This window comes from Crinia signifera, chromosome 3, assembly GCF_055691185.1.
Source record: "Crinia signifera chromosome 3, ASM5569118v1, whole genome shotgun sequence".
NCBI lineage: Eukaryota > Metazoa > Chordata > Amphibia > Anura > Myobatrachidae > Crinia > Crinia signifera.
The window spans coordinates 86,265,959-86,285,165 of record NC_139219.1 but is presented as its reverse complement, the minus strand read 5'-3'; the positions used below and the strand labels follow the sequence as shown (position 1 = coordinate 86,285,165).

Here is a 19,207-nt window from a genome sequence, read left to right as displayed (position 1 = left end):
CCACTTAACATTTCTACTTCTGTACACCAATTTTCACATAGCCCCAAACCCCAACAACAGTCCCCATATAACACTAACCTAACCCACACACACACACCACACACACACACACACACACACACACAAACCAGTCCGCACATAACATTAGCTCCCACATCAGTAATCACATAAGATAAATAACCCTGAGATTACCCATATTAAACTAATATACCCCGAAATACACTAAAGTATTCAAGTATTTGCATGTGCAGACAGTGGGCGGGAGAAAGGGGCCTATGAGTAAAAGGGATGTATTTAAAATGTATTTGTAAGAGAATAATTCATTATTAAAAACTGTTGCATTGTTTTTCATTTATTCATACATTCATCATCTATATCTTTTATTTTTCTTTAGGATGGATGTCATGGTTTGGCAACAGTATTGTTATATTTATATTGTACAAACAGAGAGCCAGTTTGCTCCCCACTGACTATCTTACTTTTAACTTGGCGGTGTCCGATGCCAGTGTGTCAGTATTTGGCTACTCAAGAGGCATCATTGATATCTTTAATGTTTTCCGAGATGATGGCTTTCTCATTACCTCAATATGGACATGTCAGGTAGGAATACATGTACACTATGTCTATGAGTGTATTTGCCTTTCTGTTTTCAAGAGAAACTAAATGTAATTATTCAGTTTTCTTGTGAACTGAAGATAACGATTCTTAATCCGATAATCTCCAGCATCTCTTGTCAAGAGTAGAGGACCTTATGTGACTGGTTAATTCTAACAATTCAATGAAAGCTGGCCATCTCCCAACCACCACCTCACATGGTCTCCACGTCCAGCAGTTTGTTACTGCCAGCTCCCAACCACCAACTCACAGGGTCTCCACTGTCCAGCAGTCTGTTACTGCTAGCTCCCAACCACCAGCTCACATGGGGCCAGATGTATCAAGCTTCAAAAGTGATAAAATGGAGAGTGATAAACAACCAGCCAATCAGCTCTTATGTGTTATTTTTCAAACCCAGACAGTAACATGGCAGATAGGAGCTGATTGGCTGGCTGTTTATCACTCTTCATTTGATCACCTTTTGAAGCTTGATACATCTGGCCCCGGGTGTCCACCGTCCAGCAGTATATTACTGCCAGCTCCCAACCACCAGCTCACAGTGTATCCATTGTCCAGCAGTCTGTTGCTGCTAGCTCCCAACCATCAGCTTAAAGGGTCTCCACCATCTAGCAGTCTGTTACTGCCAGCTCCCAACCACCAGTTCTCGGGGTCTCCACCATCCAGCAAACTGGTACTTCCAGCTCCCAGACATCAGCTCACAGGGTCTTCGCAGTCCAGAAGTCTGTTACTGCCAGCTCCCAACCATCAGCCTACAGCATCTCCACCGTCCAGCAGTCTGTTACTGCCAGCTCCCAACCATCAGCCTACAGCATCTCCACCATCCAGCAGTCTGTTACTGCCAGCTCCCAACCATCAGCATACAGCATCTCCACCATCCAGCAGTCCGTTACTGCCAGCTCCCAACCACCAGCTCACAGTGTCTCCATTGTCCAGTAGTCTGTTACTACTAGCTCCCAACCATCAGCTCATAGGGTCTCCACCGTCCAGTCGTCTGTTACTGCCAGCTCCCAACCACCAGTTCTCGGGGTCTCCATTGTCCAGTAGTCTGTTACTGCTAGCTCCCAACCATCAGCTCATAGGGTCTCCACCGTCCAGCCGTCTGTTGTTCTTATCAGCATGTACCTTTGCACATTCTTTCTTGTTTGATGTGAACTGTCTAGTTACATAATTCAAAATTATATCTAACAGTATACAATAATATTTTTTTGAAATATATTGGGCCAAATGTAATGGAATGTGATTCAGCTAAACTCACACATTTTGCTGAACTCGCAAATGTTATAGGGTGAGAATGTGGATGAACACATTTTTAAGGTATTTGACAACTGACATCCAGATGTTTTTCAAGGTGAAAATATAGATCTCAAGCTATGTATTGCAGTGCAAGTTTGCAACTCACAACCTTAACATTACCAAAAAGTTCAAAAACAATAAATCAGGTTCAAATAGGCAAGTTTGCCAGAAGCATTCACCGATCATTGAGACCCGTGCATGCTTTTGTCAGAAAACATGTACAAATTGCTACAAAAAAATCTAAGAAAGACAAGCAGTCCCCACCCCCTAAATCATAACCAGTCTGGGCTCTTTGAGCAGGGCCGTAACTAGGGGGGGGCTGGGGGGTCACGCGCACCGGGCGCTACATGGGTGGGGCGCTATCGGGCCAGGCAGCGGGGGTCCAGGGACGATGGGAGTAACGTTCCCTTTGTGTTACCTTCTGCATGGCGGCGGGGGGTGATATCAGCCTTCCCCCGCTGACGGAGACCTCGCTGCTGGAGCTTCCCCGCGCGCAGGTCGGACACAGAGTGCCACTGCCAGCACCCCGGCACGCACACTCCGCTCACTGGCCGGCTCCCTGAGGTACTGACACAGATAGCACACCGCTCAACACAGCCGCTAATCCCCTCAAAGCCCGTTCTGTGCACCCCTCGTCGGCGCGTTGTGGGGATGTCCCAGAGCCCTGCGAGCATCTGCGACGCGCACACGCTTGGTACATCCCGGCAGAGGGGGGGGATGGATATGTAACAGTCCTATGCACGGCAGCTGTAGGAGAAACTGCGGCAAACACAGCACCGACCCCCTGTATATCCCGTATCATGGACTACTCCACAATCCCCGGACCCCGCTGCACAACAGAGGTATGTGGGCGCAGGTTTCACTCAGCCTCCGGCACCAGGGGCAAGGCAGTCATTTGCCCCCCCCAGTCAGGGGGGGGCGACCAAATGACTGCCTTGCCCCGGGCGCCGGAAACCCTAGTTTCGGCCCTGCTTTGAAGCCATTCTTGGTTGCATAAATACAGGGGGAAAATGAGTGGTTGTATTTTTACAACCAGTACCAGGCTCTTGGACCAGTCTTGGTTCCAAAAATACAGGAAAACAAGAGGAGGAGTCACTCATGTTTTTGGAACCAGCACTGGGCTCTACTAGCCAGGGAGGTAATGCTGCTGCATGGGGACACACTTATGTGGGTCTCCGCAGCAGCATCATCCACCCACCCCCATACTAGCCATCCTTAGCTAAGGTACCCCTGTAAGTAGTGACCCCTCTAATAAAGCCTTTCCACTCCAGGACACTTAAGGGCCAGGGCTGAATCCCAAGGCTAGCCCCAGCAACCCTAGGCAATGAGTGCTGAGTTTATTTTTAGATAAGTGTAAACAAAATAATTAATATTGACTTCTACAGGTTAAAATACAGGTCCCAGCAAGCCTCCATTGGAATGCTTGTACTCGGAGAACCATATTAAAGGTCCTGCTGGTACCTGTAGTTTTTCCTGTAAAATAAATATTAAAATAAACACTGTGCTCACACACACAACATCATTAATGCAATACTTACATTCGCTCACACCACACTCACACATACTTACCTACAGTACATCCCACATTGCCTTTCACATCTTCAGTAGTGATCCATGTCACCTTTTCCAGTGTAGATCACATCATTCCATGTATGATTCCCAGGGGTTAAGCAAATAAAAAAAATGCTAACCCACTCAAATCCAGACTGTTTGAATGACAGGGACCTGGGTGACTCCTGTCAATGGGAAACCCCTGAGTCAATCACATTAGAGCACTTAGAGTTGATTGGCTTAATTAACCTAAACCAGTTAATTAACCTTAACCATAATGTTAATAAAGGTCAATTAACTTTGCGTCAGCTCCCAGCAGCACTCTACCCTCCCTGCTGGTCCCCAATTCGAATAGCGTGGGCCCCTTCACCCACTTGTAGCACTAGGCATAGTATTTATTTTTTGAGCGCTCACGACCCTGGCTCCTGTATTTGCCACACTCCCCCTATTAACCGGGCATGTCTGCTGTGCTCTAAAAGGGCCTGGTCTGTATCAGATCAGTGTAGCGTAGGACTACAGAGTATTGTATGAATGGCATGCCACCGCACTGAATGTTATTTTACAATTATGTAGAATAATCTATACTTTTAGTTAAGCTAATGGGAGATCAGATATGTTACACAAAATAACTATTAATTATTAGCTATATTTCCCCATTCACTGCAATACAAAGTCTTTTCTGTGCAAAAATGACAACATAATTCCCAACAATCTTGATTCCACTTATTGGGGCAGATGTATTAAGCCTTAACAAGAGATAAATGCAAGGGTGATAAGGAGAGATAAACGTCCAGCCAATCAGCTCCTTACTGACTTTTTTCAAACACAGCCTATAACATGGCAGTTAGCAGGTGATTGGCTGGACGTTTGTCTCTCCTTATCACCCTTGCATTTATCTCTTGTTAAGGCTTAATACATCTGCCCCATTGGAGACTATCCCACTGCTCCAAGCACAGATCTCGGTGTCCTGTGGGTGGCGGTGACAGTAGGGGACAACGGTGATCACTGCTCTGCATGGTATCTATTCAGTGCAGGGAGGAGAGCTGGGGTCTACCTAGCTGCTCAGGGAGTGCTGGGCATGCCCCCTACAATGCTGAACAAAAGTACCGAGCCACGAGGTTTTGCCCCTGACATGAGGCCACACCCCTCAGAACAGAGGCCACACACCCTTTCCGGGTCACACGCAGCTTTGGCGTGCAAATGCAAAGTTCCTGATCTGTGGTCCAGAAAAGTTGGGAGGTATGTGACAGTAAATGAGCTATATTCACCTGTTCTATAATACATGATACATTCATGTCAGACATTGCTGTGATTTCACTTTCAATGTGGCTTCTGGCATCAAGGTTTCCTATTAGTAAAAATAAGGGGAAAGTAAAAAAGTGAATACAAAAAAAAAAAATAACTAAATAAACCTTGAAAAAAATCTGGCATCCCTATATAATAAAATCTGACATAACTGCTACCAGCAAAAACATGCAAAATAATTGTGATTAATTAGATGCAATCTGCATACAGTCGTGAATGGGTTACAAGACTTAAATTGTTCCTATTACTTAATAAACCACTAAATATATCTCATTGTATATGAAAATTTAATGAGCAATGTAAGAATGGCAAACATTTACAAATAATCCTTATTTACTCCAACATGGATACACATGACACAAACACAGAAGTCTTTGGCTACAGAACAATAAGGTGGGCTCCGAGAAATAAAACTCAGCAAAAACCAATTGACAAAAAAAATCGGATGTTCCTCCTGTAGCAGCTTTAGTAGCAGATAATGGAAGGATTAGGACTTCAGACTAAATTGACACACAATAGCTACTTTGACAATCTGTCTTCAATCCATTCCTACTCTGTTAAAAAGGGATTAGTAGAAAAATGCTGGTAATATTTTCAGAGACAGCTGCAATGCTAAGTAGAGCTATCTCAGCATAGCAAAAGCTAATTATTTCATTTACTGGTGAAGGTAGGTGGACAGTCATTCTAATGTGTTTCTGTCCTTATTAGCACTCTGGTATTCTGGTTTCCCCGGTTGGTGGGCCCTGTTGCAGGAGATGCTCCAGATCAGCAATTTCTCAGATCACCAGCAACAGGGAATCTAAACAAAATGGCAGCTCTTCTGCTTGTCTCGGCCCTAGAAGAGAATATGGGTTACAATGGCCAGAAGAGGGTATGTTACCTTTTAGGCACTAGAGGTACACCACCACTAAACCGGAACCCTCAGTTCTGACACTAAACCAGAATATCTGTTCTGCTGTATTATTGGTGGTATTGGTAGCAGCCCCTCTGCAGCTTGACCCCCCACCCACAGCCCAACTACATAACACCCACAGTCAGTATCCTCGGTGCAACATGACACCCCTACAACTCATCTCCTCCTGCAGCTTATATCCCCCTTCAGCATGTCCCCCACTGCAGTGCGATTTTCCCCTGCTGCCTCACTAAACCCTGCAGCCACCCCTCTAAGCCTCCCCACAGCGTACATCCCATCAAATGCTAATCCCCCCCCCCCCCCCCCCGACACCTTATTTGTCCAGATTAAAAAAGGTGCCAGACCATTAGGTGCCAGAAAATCAGTTACAGGTATTACACTTAACACAGAGTACAAATGTATGCAGGTTGAGTGTTCCTTATCCAAAATGCTCGGGACCACGGTTTTTGGAATATATATTTTTAACATACTCACCTGGTGTCTCCCATCCCCCAACCCCCGATGGTCCCCTGGCGTCCGCCGGCATCCACACCGTCCACGGCGGCCTTCCGGATCTTCTTCAGGGGTCCCAGGGGTGCAATGTGGTCAACCTGTACATCTTTTTTTTTTTTCATAATATTTTAATCAACCTCAAATAGGATTTTGACATTTTTGGATATTTACAAGGTTCAAAATCCGGTGCTTAGGTTCCCACATAGCCAGGGCCACCTTAACAGGATTGCAAGGCCTGGGCAAATCAATTTACTGGGGCAACTAGACACCAATTAATGGCAATGAATGAATACAAAAATCATAAATTATTCCTCATTTGGCTTCTATGCAGTGATGGGCTGTCAGCACTATGATTGGTGGATAGCTTCAGCCATTCACTGATCAACATGCTGACAGCCCATCGCTGCATGAAATTCACCCTTGCACGAGGCCTCTTAGAATTATGTGGCCCTGGGCAGCTGCCCAATGTGTCTTGTATTAACTTAATATGGCTTAATATGGCCTTGCAGACAGCTTGCTATACCAAATTCAGATTATTTGTATATTTAAACAGCTGTACAACTCCTTGCAAAGAAGAAACACAACATAATTGATCATTTCCCCTTTATTCATAACGCAAATTTGCTAGATTTGGAAATCATTGCTGAAATTGTGGGCATACCTTTGGAACAGAAATAGCTTTGGTGCTCTTTGACACGTTCTTGCTTTGTTTCTCATTGGAGTTGAACGTGCATTATTTTGTAAACAGATGTTGGGATTGTTGCACTGTGCTTTCTCAATAGCAAGCACGGCACGGGCAATGCAGAATTGCACGGATGTTTGCATGTCTGACCTTCATTCACTGATCGATACCACAGAATATTTGTCATATTAAATTGGGAATATTTAAGTTATATATATATATATTTATGAAGAACAGACCTGAAGTGCACACACGCAATATATGTATGAATGCTGTATGGATGATGTATGCGATTCTCAGCATGAGTAAGATACATTTGAATCAGTTTGAAAAACAAAAATAAAGATAAAAAACAGTTTGACTCGACTTACCTCTATATAACATAAGGGAATGTACTAAATAACGATAACCCTAATCTCCCCTTCCAGCAGCCCAAGTCTTACCATTTCTCTAGTGCCTAACCCTTAAACTGATACCGTAGGGACTCGTCTGTATTTTCACTGTTGGGATTCTGCAGCAGGTTACTGGTGACCCAGGATCCTGACTACATTCCATTGAAAATTCCATTATATTCAGGGATTATTAGAGTTTAGGTCTTTTTTGTAATTTGGAGCACAATTGCCAAGTATTCTACTTTAAAATTTAAAAGTATTTCTGCTTGGTACTTGTTTCCTATCTGGGCGCCCACGATTGAAATCGCGGGCATCGGGGGTAAAATCGCGGCCATCGCGGGCATCGCGGCCGATAAAAAATCGGGTGCGATGCCCGCGATTTTCCCATAGAGAACAATGTTAAATGCCTCAATTTACCCGCGATGACCGCGATTTACCATAGGAAAAAATGTTAAATGGATCAATTTCCCCAAATTATCATAGGGAACAATGGGAAATGGGGCAAAAACACCCCTGAACATAAAAATGTCCCCCCAAAAGTAGTTGACGCCACCCCGCCATCACCGTGAACCCGAAGCGTGGCGAGCGCAGCGAGCCCGCGAGGGGCGGCGGTACGCGTCCTCCGACCTTTTCATGCCCTACTATCCACTAGGGCGTGGAGTGAGAATAGAATAGTGTGGCGAGCGCAGCGAGCCACCGAGCCCGAAGCGTGGCGAGCGCAGCGAGCCCCGCGAGGGGACGCGGATACCTTCACAGGTAGACGCGTCCCCTCGCGGGCTTCACAGGTGTCGGCGTCGCCACGGACACCTGTGAAGCCCGCGAGGGGACGCGTATAACTGTGAAGGTATCCGCGTCCCCTCGCGGGGCTCGCTGCGCTCGCCACGCTTCGGGCTCGGTGGCTCGCTGCGCTCGCCACACTATTCTATTCTCACTCCACGCCCTAGTGGATAGTAGGGCATGAAAAGGTCGGAGGACGCGTACCGCCGCCCCTCGCGGGCTCGCTGCGCTCGCCACGCTTCGGGTTCACATTGATGGCGGGGTGGCGTTAAAAATTTGGGGGGACATTTAAGGGTTAATGGGCTCTGTGGCCCATTTAACATTGATTCCTATGGCCAAATCGGGTCCATTGAGCCATTTAACAGTAAAATCGGGTCCATCGCGCCTTTTAACATTGATTCCTATGGTAAATCGGGAGCATCGCGTCGCGGGCATCGCGGGTACATTTATGGCCGGCCGCGACGCGACCGACACGATTTCCATGTTTAACATGGGTTTCAATGGGAAATCGCGGGCATCGCGTCGGTCGCGTCGCGGCCATACATAAATGTACCCGCGATCACCACGACGGGCGCCCAGATAGGAAACAAGTACCCATTTACTATATATATACTTAGAATGTTAAGCAGTGACAGAAGGCATATTATTATTTTGCTGGCCATTGGTAGATTTCCCACTAGGCACATGAGACACATACCTAGAGACATAGGCGCCGAAACAGTGGGTGCTCCGGGGCCCGAGCATCCACGGAAAGTGAGGAGCACCCACGGCACAGGCCACGGCAGCGGGGTCCCGGCAGCGGATATGCCGTCAGCAGCGGGGGTATTAATACAGCTGCTAGTTCCCATCTTCTGCAGGGACCCTGCTGCTGATGGCATATCCGCTGCTGGGACCCCGCTGTGGTGCTGCTGCTGCTAGGATCCCGGACCGTGATGACGAGCAGCGGGTGAGTCCGGGATGGGGTATTCGTCTGTGGGAGCACCCACCAGAAAAAATGTCAATCGGCGCCCCTGCCTAGAGATACCATTTGCTGAGGGGCAGTATAGTAGAGTCCCCTGCATGAGACCCTTACTAGGTTACCAAGCAAATGTTTTTTAATCACCTGCGTTATAGCCATAGTTGCCTACCCTCCTGCATTCTGCAGGAGACTTCCTGAAATAACAGCAATCTCCCTCTCTCCCTTTTTAGTCTAGCAATCTCCCTCATTTCACCCAGCTCACATTACACTGTTACATTTTTTGGGGAAAAAAAGGAATGAGAGATAGATACATTTACACTGAATCATCAGCACCATTTCCCAGCACTTTACCAAGTATAGTATCTCTTACTAACTGCTTTGGGGCTCATTTACGTATAAGTCATTTTAAAAGATTCCTCTCAGATGTAGCAGTACACACCCACGCTTCTAGGTGCCACCCACGCTTCTAAGTTCACACTCTCTTTTCACAATCTCTCCATATATGGAACTAGACACGCCCTTTGGGTGGGACATGACACGACCCCTCAATGGGGCACTTTGCAAAATTCTACTACCAACTATAATCTCCCTGAAACTAGTTTTTAAAAGTAGGCAAGTATGGTTATAGCATATGCCAATATACTATGAGAATAATGTGACTTAAAAAATCATATCTTGTTGCTTCCAGGCAAACGTAAGCAACAGAACCATCAGGACAATTTTAAGAAAGAGAGAAATATTAAAAGTTGGGCATGTATTGCTGGATAAAAGGATACCATTAACAAATGTATATATAGGCCTGCCATCAGCACCACCAGGACATGGTAAAAAAAAATGGGCATGGTCAATGGAACGTGGCCAATGGGAGGGGCATGGTCATGTCCCTTTAAAATGCAGGGGTATAGTGTGCTGACTGGCGACGGCATCCGGTGGGTGCGACACCCGCTCTAGGAGAGAGAAGACAGGCTGGTGTTGCAGCTGCTTCTCTCCCCCTGCTCAACAGACGACACTGAGTAGCATGCGCTGATCGTAGGAGAGAGGCTGTGATTCAGCACCAGCCTGTCCTCTACTCCCACTGCCCTGCTCCTCACAGTGGGGGAGGGGGCATGGCCCTGGCCCCATGCCCATTCATCAGACCCAGCCTAGGTAAAAAGTACCCACTCCCCCCCCCTCTATAAACTGAAAATGTTGCTGTTTTATTTATCTCAAAACATATATATTCCAAACCAATCAACACAAACCTGTGTGTTTTACTTTTATTAGTGATATTGTCTACAACACCCAATGTTAGGAGGTTACAATTTGATGGGTCTGCATTATATTACTGTAGGTGTCCTAGTTACTTGACTGTACAGTACCTACAGTAGTTGTCAGTTTGTGTCTTAGATATATATTATATTTATTTTAGAACTAGTTAAAAGCCAGTCAAAACGACAGCTTCTGTACTTTCACTTTGAGCTGTGAAAGTTTTTAGCCCACAAACTCCTGTCCCAATCCCTATATCCTCCTACCGCCAATCTCTTTTTTTTATTTACATTTTTTATTGTATCGAGGCATCAAAATACAATTGCACGATGTTAATCATTATATAAGTGCAGTTACATCAATGTTATGTATGGTTGTACAATTTTCCAGTAATATTACCTACCTCCAATCTCTGTCTTCAGAGCTCCCTCTCTCCATATCCAGCAAAATTTAAACAGATCCGTGTCCATGCTAATACTTCTTTCAGTTTCTGTTATGACATATTTTAGCACACAAAGGAGTAATTTGGCAGGTTGAGTGGCCTCTAGTGGTCACTGACGGTACTTTACCTCATAGAGGTGAGGGGTAGTTAGCTATATATATATATATATATATATAGAGAGAGAGAGAGAGAGAGAGAGAGAGAGAGAGAGAGAGAGAGCAGGATGCACACATGAAAATGCATTAAAAACCCAGTTATCAGGGTTTTAACCACAATTTTGCATGCTCTATTGTCTCTGGAGCAGCCTATGTGCTTCTCTCCACAGTACAGTGTGAGGGATCCATCACGGATTCCTCCCAGCATGCCCCGCGGGCGGTTTGTCACTTTGCGCATGTGCAGAGGGACTCCTGGGTCTCAGACCTGGAAGTCCTGCACCGGAGCCGCATCCCAAGGGACAGCTCTTAGTGCAAGAGCTTTCCTTTGCGTTACTAATAATAATAATGTGGGGGGCGTGATCAGTGTTCTGGTTGGGTGGTATGCTCATGGGTGTGTCTCTATTTGTGTAAATACTTTCAACTAATTATATATGCCTGGAAAAGGCAGGGGGCTGGCGTAGGAAAAATGCAAAAGGTTTAGTATAGGGTGGAAAATGGCAAAGAGGTTGGCATATGCAAGGGCCTGGCACAGAAAAGAGGGAAAATAGAAGCTGCAGATATACTTACCATATATTGCCGGGTGCCCTCCAAAGGTGCACCCACAGGATGCCGATGTCCTAGAATACTTGAGGGGTGAGGCGACACTCCAGTCATAAAAAAAATACTGAAAGCCAAAATTTGGTAGACAACATTTCAGCACCTTTTATGTGGTCACCTAAGTTTACCACACCATATACCCCTTATACAAATCATGCAACATAATAGTAACCCCCTTACACTGTATTTGCCTCTTACACATTATGCCACATGGAATGAGCCAAAATTTACACTGTGGCACATGGAGTGAGACAACATTCTTGTTATGCCACACAGATTAAGGCAAAATTCACATTTTTCCACATGGATTGAGCCAAAATACACACTATACCAAATGGATTGAACAAAAATACACAATATTCTTCATAAACAGGGGCATTACATGCCAAAATTGCACATTAAAAATTGACACCATAATGCCCATTGCATGTTAAGCCACACACCATAATATCCATTACGTATTATGCCAAACACCATAATGCCTATTAAAAATTATGCTACATAAGTGCTGCTTACCTACATGCTTATTGCCAAGGGTTCCATGCTCATTGCCAGGGGTTCCATGCTCGTTGCCATGTGGGATTACATGATCATTGCCAAGGGAGAATACATGCTTGCGGTAACAGGGGGACAACCTCCGCCGGGCAGAAGTGACAGCCATTGACAGCCAGGCAGAGCGGGGGGCTGCCTGGCTGTATTCAGAGCACTGAAGGTCCCGGCTATTTGAAGTAATACCCCTTTCACACCAGAAAATGTAGGGATTTACCTGTAATATGGTCTCAGGATCATGCAGGTACTTTCCCGGGCTGGCCCCTTTTACACCAGCCTAGTCCCTGCATTTTCTGGTGTCAGGGGGAGAGAACCCCCCCCCCCCCTTTAACCAACTGGCTATATCTTCGGAACAAACTGACCCATTTACATATACATGTGACCAGTATCATATTGAAGAATGTTTGAGTGGGCTTCAAATGATTTTGGTCCCGTGAAACTGGGCCATTTGGTTCTAGAGAAATCTGCCCTCAAACAACATGAACAGCCATGAAATTACATTTCAGAAATGAACAAATCGGTTTACCTCCAATATCTCCGGAACCAATTAACCCATATGGCCTGGTATGAGATTAAAGGCCCAGCGATTTGGATTCAACTGAGAACAACCTCGAGCTTCTGTGATGCCGTAGGGGGAACCGGGTGAGGGTTGGAATTAGCGGGTTCCATGTTATCCTAAGGGGAAAACATTTCAGTTTTGCGCGGCGGTATCTCCGGTTCCCGGGGGGGCTAGCGACACGGGGCCAGGCTTATTGGAAAGCCCTAGCCCTATAGCTCCATCAGGCCCATTGTTAATCCAGCCCTGACATTGGAGAGGCTTTCCAAAGCCAGAAATTTTATTAGTCATTATAGGAAAGTGACAAATTCTTCTTGCTTGAGGCTTTAGTGCTAATGTATTTGAAATGTGATCTAACCAGAGTAGAAAGATGTCTTGTTGGTCTCATGGGATAGTTTATGACTGATCTGTAGGAATGATGTCAAATGCCCCTTGGCATAGCAATGATTCATACACTGCTGTGGTGGAAAGGTCATTGCGATTTTATTTCTTTGTTTTCTTTAAATTATGATTCTGACTAATCGTTATGACAGATTCAAGGAAAATTAAGAAAACCATTTAAAAATAAATAATAACTACAAAGGGAACTGACATGACAATGCAAAGGCAATACATATTGGGGGAAATTTACTAAGTTGTGTATTCTACTTCACATGTGATGTTGCTATGGGCAACCAATCAGAATCTACTTCTTATTTATTTAGCACCCTCTAGAAGATAGTAGACAGGATCTGATTGGTTGCTCATAGCAACATCACATTTGAAGTAGTATTTTTCCCCCATTATGTCTATATAAAGGTCACATAAAGTCAGTTATGGTACATTAAAAGCCATTAATTGAGAAAACTTATTTAAAATCTGTATTTAGTTTGATCCTATTTTATACATATACAGCCAATACTATATGTTTGATATTTGCCATAGAATATCTGAGTTCTAAGGGGTAAATTTTCTAAGATGGGAGTTCTATTGAATATGGGATGGTGCCAAAAGCAACCAATCAGATTCTGCTTGTCATTTATTTAGCACCTTCTAGAAGAAAATATATAAAATCTGTTGGTTGCCGATAGCAACATCCTATCTTCAATAGAACATCTCCCATCTTAGTAAATGTACTTCTAAAATAACAAGATATCTCTAAGGGCATCAGATAAATTATTGCTTCAAGATACAGTATGACTTTGTAGGGCCCAGGACTAGTGGAGACAGTGGGGAAGACGACTATGTAGTACCCCACCCCCGTGTTTTGATTGGCCTACAGGCCAATCAATAAAAACAATGGATGACCATCGATAGGTTAAACATTGATGGTCATCCATTGGATAGTTTAACACTATAGATGACCAGTTGCACTATTGCCATCGATGGCAATGGCAACATTGGACATCCATATGGTACACACCAGGAAATGTCCTGAAGTGAAGGATCAGACATTACTAGTTAATGGTAATGGAGGAGGGACAAAATTGTGGTGCATGGCCTCCCAGGGGCCGTCATAATGCATGGGCTTGAAGGGCAGTTAACCAAGGGCCCCAAAATGCTAGGGGCCCAAAGCCTGTCACCCCGTTGGTAAGGCCCAGCCCCCCCCCCGATCGCAGCCTGTACCCCACACGCCAGCCACCTGTGTTATAAAGGGCCCCAGCATTATATTATAATATATTGGTTTATGTGTGACTTGAAGTATATAAAATGTGAATATTTCTTAAATTGCGGGGCAAATTTTATCTCGATAGACAAAACCATGTTGCACTGCAGGTAGGGCAGATGTAATATGTGCAGAGAAAATTAGATTTTTGGTGAATCTCGGGAGCGCGCATCGGCAGCGCATCGGGTTTGTTAGCCCTAAAAAGCCGACAATTATTATGCGATATGGCTTCCGATGTTCACTATATCCGGAACATCGGAAGCCATATCGCCCCCATGTGTACACACCATAAGAATGATAATCATAACATTTTGAGACATTATTTTAACCTTGGTTTTATTGCATGCTAGTTTTTCTTTCGTCCAGTACCTGCCACTTGTACCTGATCACTTGTATTGGTTATCTCTATTTGTAATGGTAAATTTTACCAAAGCTTCTAAAAATGAAAAGTGGCGCTTTTGCCCATAGCAACCAAACAGATATTGTCTATCATTTCTCCATATCATCTTAGAATATGATAGAATCTGATTTGCGTTGGGCAGCATCACCTCTTTTCATTTTTAGAAGCTGTAGTAAATGTACAACATAGGGGGTATTTAATGTTCATTTCCACTGAAAAACTGCAAAATAGCGTCAGATTCCGCAAAGAATAAGTTGAATTCGCATTCCATCTATTCAGTGTTTTTCCCACTTTCATGATTTTCACGAATTCCAAAATTTTGTGGCTTTTTCCACGAATGCTGAATCGGTTTTTCAAAAAACAGATCTGCAAATGTGAATCCCGGCCGTTTCCCTTGCAAAAATGGCCTGGGATTGAATAGCCAAATCTGATTCTTTCTGAAAATCGGAAATAATGGGAGACATTGAATACCCCCTATAGTGTTTTAAAAAAAATAGTGGTAATCACGATGGTAAGTTCATCAAAAGACAGAGGTAATTAGATAGACATTGTCTGCATATGGTGATCCATTAAGAAAATTCACAAATAAATAAATACAGTAAGATAGCGGGAAACCCGATTTTGAGGCGTGGCCACGGACGAGCAGGAGTGAGGAGTGAGAGCTGCTGCTCCCCCGGCTGAACCATCCGTGCAGAAGCTACATGCATTAAGTGGCCGGCCGCCTGCACACATTCTCGGCAGAGCACCAGGAAGTGACGCGGACTGAGGGCGCCGCTGGGAGCATACAGAGACGCGTGCAGCAGGACGCTGCCTCTCGCTCCAGTCCCCGGGTCTAGGCGCATGGCATCGGGCAACTAAGAGAAGCTGCACACACAGGAGGGTGCCCAGTGGAAGCGGTGACCAGCGCCAGTAAAACCTACAATTACTCTGGCCAAGCATATAGCGTGGAAACCCCAAACAGTATATCAGCTGGCCGAGCGGGTGCCCCTGTCCCAGCGTGAAGGAGGACACCACGTGTGAACAGTGCTGCGTGTTGACAATCACAGTGTTCGTCCCAGCAGCGTGCCCAACAGCGGATGGCATAGTAAGGGGGCAAAGGAGAGCACCGGTGCCTAAGTGAAGGACGCGGGTGAGAGCTGTTTTCCTTCGCTAAACATTTGCGACTACCAGTTAAAACTGCAGCATCGGTGGTCAAGGTGATATCCCTGGTGAAACAGGATTCAAACAAGTAAGGTGGTCTGGCTGGGTGCAGTGGGAGAAAGTAGCTTGTTTATTGTCGTTTGCAAAAAAGTCATCCAGGATGGAACTGGTTAAAAGCGGATGCTGAATCCCTGCTGTTAAGAACACAGCATACACGGAACTGTTTGTTGGGGTATAAAAAAGCTTCTTTGTTTTCTCCTTAAAAAAAAAAAAAAAAAAAAAAAAACAGCAGTACATAGCCTGGAAAGGTGCAAAAATCAAAGAAAGTCCTTTCAAGAGTAGCTGGACTGTTTGTTCTGCATAAAGGTCATACGATCATGGGAGAAATATTGTGATCCCTGTATATGTGTAAAGTGTATAAGGAGAGACAAGCAAAAGAGCTGTCTTGTACAGGGGAAAGTGTAACTGTGTAATTTGTGAGCCTGTGCTATAACTCTTCCATAATGGGTAAAACAGGTACCACAACTGCGGCAGCACGCCTGGAAAAATATGCTAGAACCCAGGCAAGCAACACATCTCAGACAACTATTACTACCCCACAAACCACCCCAGCTAAGGGGTCAAAATCTGTCGACACTCCCGCTGCTACCCCAGATATAACCCTGCAACAGATACTTGATGCCATTAACAGCAGCGAGAACCGTCTGCTGGACAAAATTAATGATGTGCAGACAGATATAGCACAAATTAAACAAGACATCAAAACCGTGAAAGAGAGAATGAAAGAGGCAGAAAATCGGGTCTCTAATTTAGAGGACTCCAATAATAAGCTCCTAAAAGCAGTGGATACAATGGCTGGGCAAATTCGGGACATTAATCTCAAACTGTCCGACGTGGAAGGAAGGTTACGCCGTAACAATATAAGGTTGGTGGGCTTGCCCGAGAGAGAAGAGGGGAAGGAGACGACGAAGTTTGTGGAACAGTTATTAAAGAACAACTATAGTGCATCCTCCTTCTCGAATCAATTTGCTGTGGAAAGGGCACATAGAGTACCATCAAAACCCTTGCCACCAGGGGCCCCACCTCGTACCCTAATCTTCAAAATGCTCAATTATCAAGACCGCGATACAATTTTGAGCCTCTCAAGGCTGAAAGGCCCATTGGAATTTAATGGCACAAAACTGTCGGTATTTCCAGACTTTTCAATGGAGGTGCAAAAAAGTAGATCCAAATTTGCAGAAATAAAAAAACGGCTGAGGTCTTTGGACTTAAAGTACTCCATGCAGTTTCCTGCTAAATTAAGAGTTATATCGGGCGATGTAACCAAATTCTTTTACACACCAAAAGAAGCTGGAGAATGGCTGGACAGTAATTTCCCAGCAAAACACCAATTAGCAACCTGATTTAATGATAAGTAGTGAATGTGTTGCCTAGTAGGTTATAAGTGAGGGGTCACAGGTTACTTAAAAAAAAAAAATGTATATAAAAAAAAAAAAAACGGAAAAAAAAAAAAAAAAATGGTGTCATATCATTGTAAGACATGTAGCTTGTAATATCATAAAGGGGAAAAATATATGTAAATAAGCCGGGGGAGGGGGACTATTACTGCCTTAAGGGTATAAGTGGTTACAGGGGAGTTAGCCTCAAAAGAAGTGGGGATAGAATAGGTTAATTTAGCCTGCATAGGGGTAAGGGGGGAGGTGAATAAAAGTATGCCAAGGGGGGGTAGGTATACAGGGTGGGGGGAGGGGGTATATGTGATGGGTTGTGTATGTATTTTGGTATGTATGTTGGACAAGGACACCGAGGCGCAAAAAATGCTTATGTAGATTATTGGTCATGGAGGGGACATGGGAGACATGGAACAGCCCTATAACAAGTAGATGGTCCGGTTGTTAACCTGGAATACCAGGGGGTTGAATGATAAGATAAAACGTTCATTGGTGTTACGATATATAAGGAAGTGTGGCACTGACATAGTGTGCCTAACAGAAACACACTTGTGTGGGGGTAAACTTTTAGCTCTTAAAAGGGCCTGGGTGGGCCATGTTTTCCATGCTCCCTTTACATCATCAGCACGTGGCATTTCTATACTTATTAAAAAATCGATAGTTTTCACATATACTAGAGTCAAGTTAGATCCAGGAGGGAGATTTATTTGTTTAGACTGCGTTGTTAATAATCTTCATATTCTCCTGCTTGCTGTGTATATCCCACCCCCTTTTTCTTTCGATGTATTGGTGAAGATTGCAGACTTTGTGGCACAAACCCCAGACGTCCCAGTAGTTTGTCTGGGTGATTTCAATAATGTATTAGATCATAAGTTGGATAGATGGCATAAAAATGCGTCAGTAACCAGCAGCGATAGCAGTTCCAGGAACTTTTGTAGTTTTGTGGGGGATATGGGCTGGGTTGACCCGTGGAGGGAAAGAAACCCAGATTTAACACAGTATTCCTGTTTTTCTGCCTCACATATTGCCTTTTCAAGAATCGACATGGTTCTAACCTCCAGGGCCCTATTGCCATCAATCACAGAAGTTAGCTATAAAACTAGGGGTATCTCTGACCACTCCACGCTGTTGATCGAACTAAAAGAAACTACTGAGAAAGGTTGCCAGTTTTGGAAGTGCGATGCAGCATGGTTAAATAACCCTGAAATAACAACAGGGCTCATTGAGCAATGGGGTGAATACTGGGCAATCAACAGGGGGACAGCATCAGAGAACATAACATGGGATGCATTTAAAGCATACCTGCGAGGTACGCTTAAAAAAAAAATAGGTATAGTGAAAAGAGCAAGCTGTAAAAAATTAATGGAACTGGAAAAAAAGTGTAATGAAATGGAGGCTAAGTTTTTGGCAGATGGCACATTGAAGTCAAAGGAGGCCTGGGAGACAGCCAGGGAATTGTGGCTGGGGTATCTGAGCACAACTAATATGAAAAGTATGAAGTACAATGCACAAAATTTATATAATAACTCCGACAGATCGGGGAAATATCTGGCCCTATTGGCCAATGTGGATAAACCTTTAAATATAATACACAAAGTTAAAGATACAATGGGGACAATGCAATATAAAACACCTGAAATAGGAGGGGCATTTAGGGACTATTTTTGTAAACTGTATGAGGCAAGATCATCATACACGCAGTCCCAAATATGGGAGTATATTGGGAAAATCAGGGTACCATCCTTAGATGAGGTGGACAGTCAGGGTATGGAAGGCCCTATTGAGCTAGATGAAATAATTAGCGCCATCAAAGAACTACCAGCCGGAAAAGCTCCGGGAATGGATGGTATCCCCATTGATATCTATAAAAAATATGTTGAATTTTTGGCCCCATTGTTGCTTGAGCTATTCACGTCCTGTTTTGAGTCTGGTGTATGCCCTCAATCAATGATGGAGGCAAAAATTATTCTGCTGCCCAAGCAAGGGAAGGACCAGGATGATATGGAAGCATATAGACCAATTTCCTTGTTGCCGTCAGAGGCTAAGATA

The 19,207-nt window shown here is 44.5% G+C and overlaps 1 protein-coding gene across 1 annotated transcript in view; it reads left to right on the top strand.

The window, feature by feature from the left end:
- Nucleotides 1-19,207, top strand: part of LOC146062534 (visual pigment-like receptor peropsin) — a 35,809-nt gene that overhangs the window by 3,317 nt on the left and 13,285 nt on the right. The window contains exon 2 of the mRNA XM_083174648.1: nucleotides 395-600. Within this exon, the coding sequence (XP_083030774.1) occupies nucleotides 395-600 (206 nt within the window). The remainder of the gene's footprint in view (nucleotides 1-394; nucleotides 601-19,207) is intronic.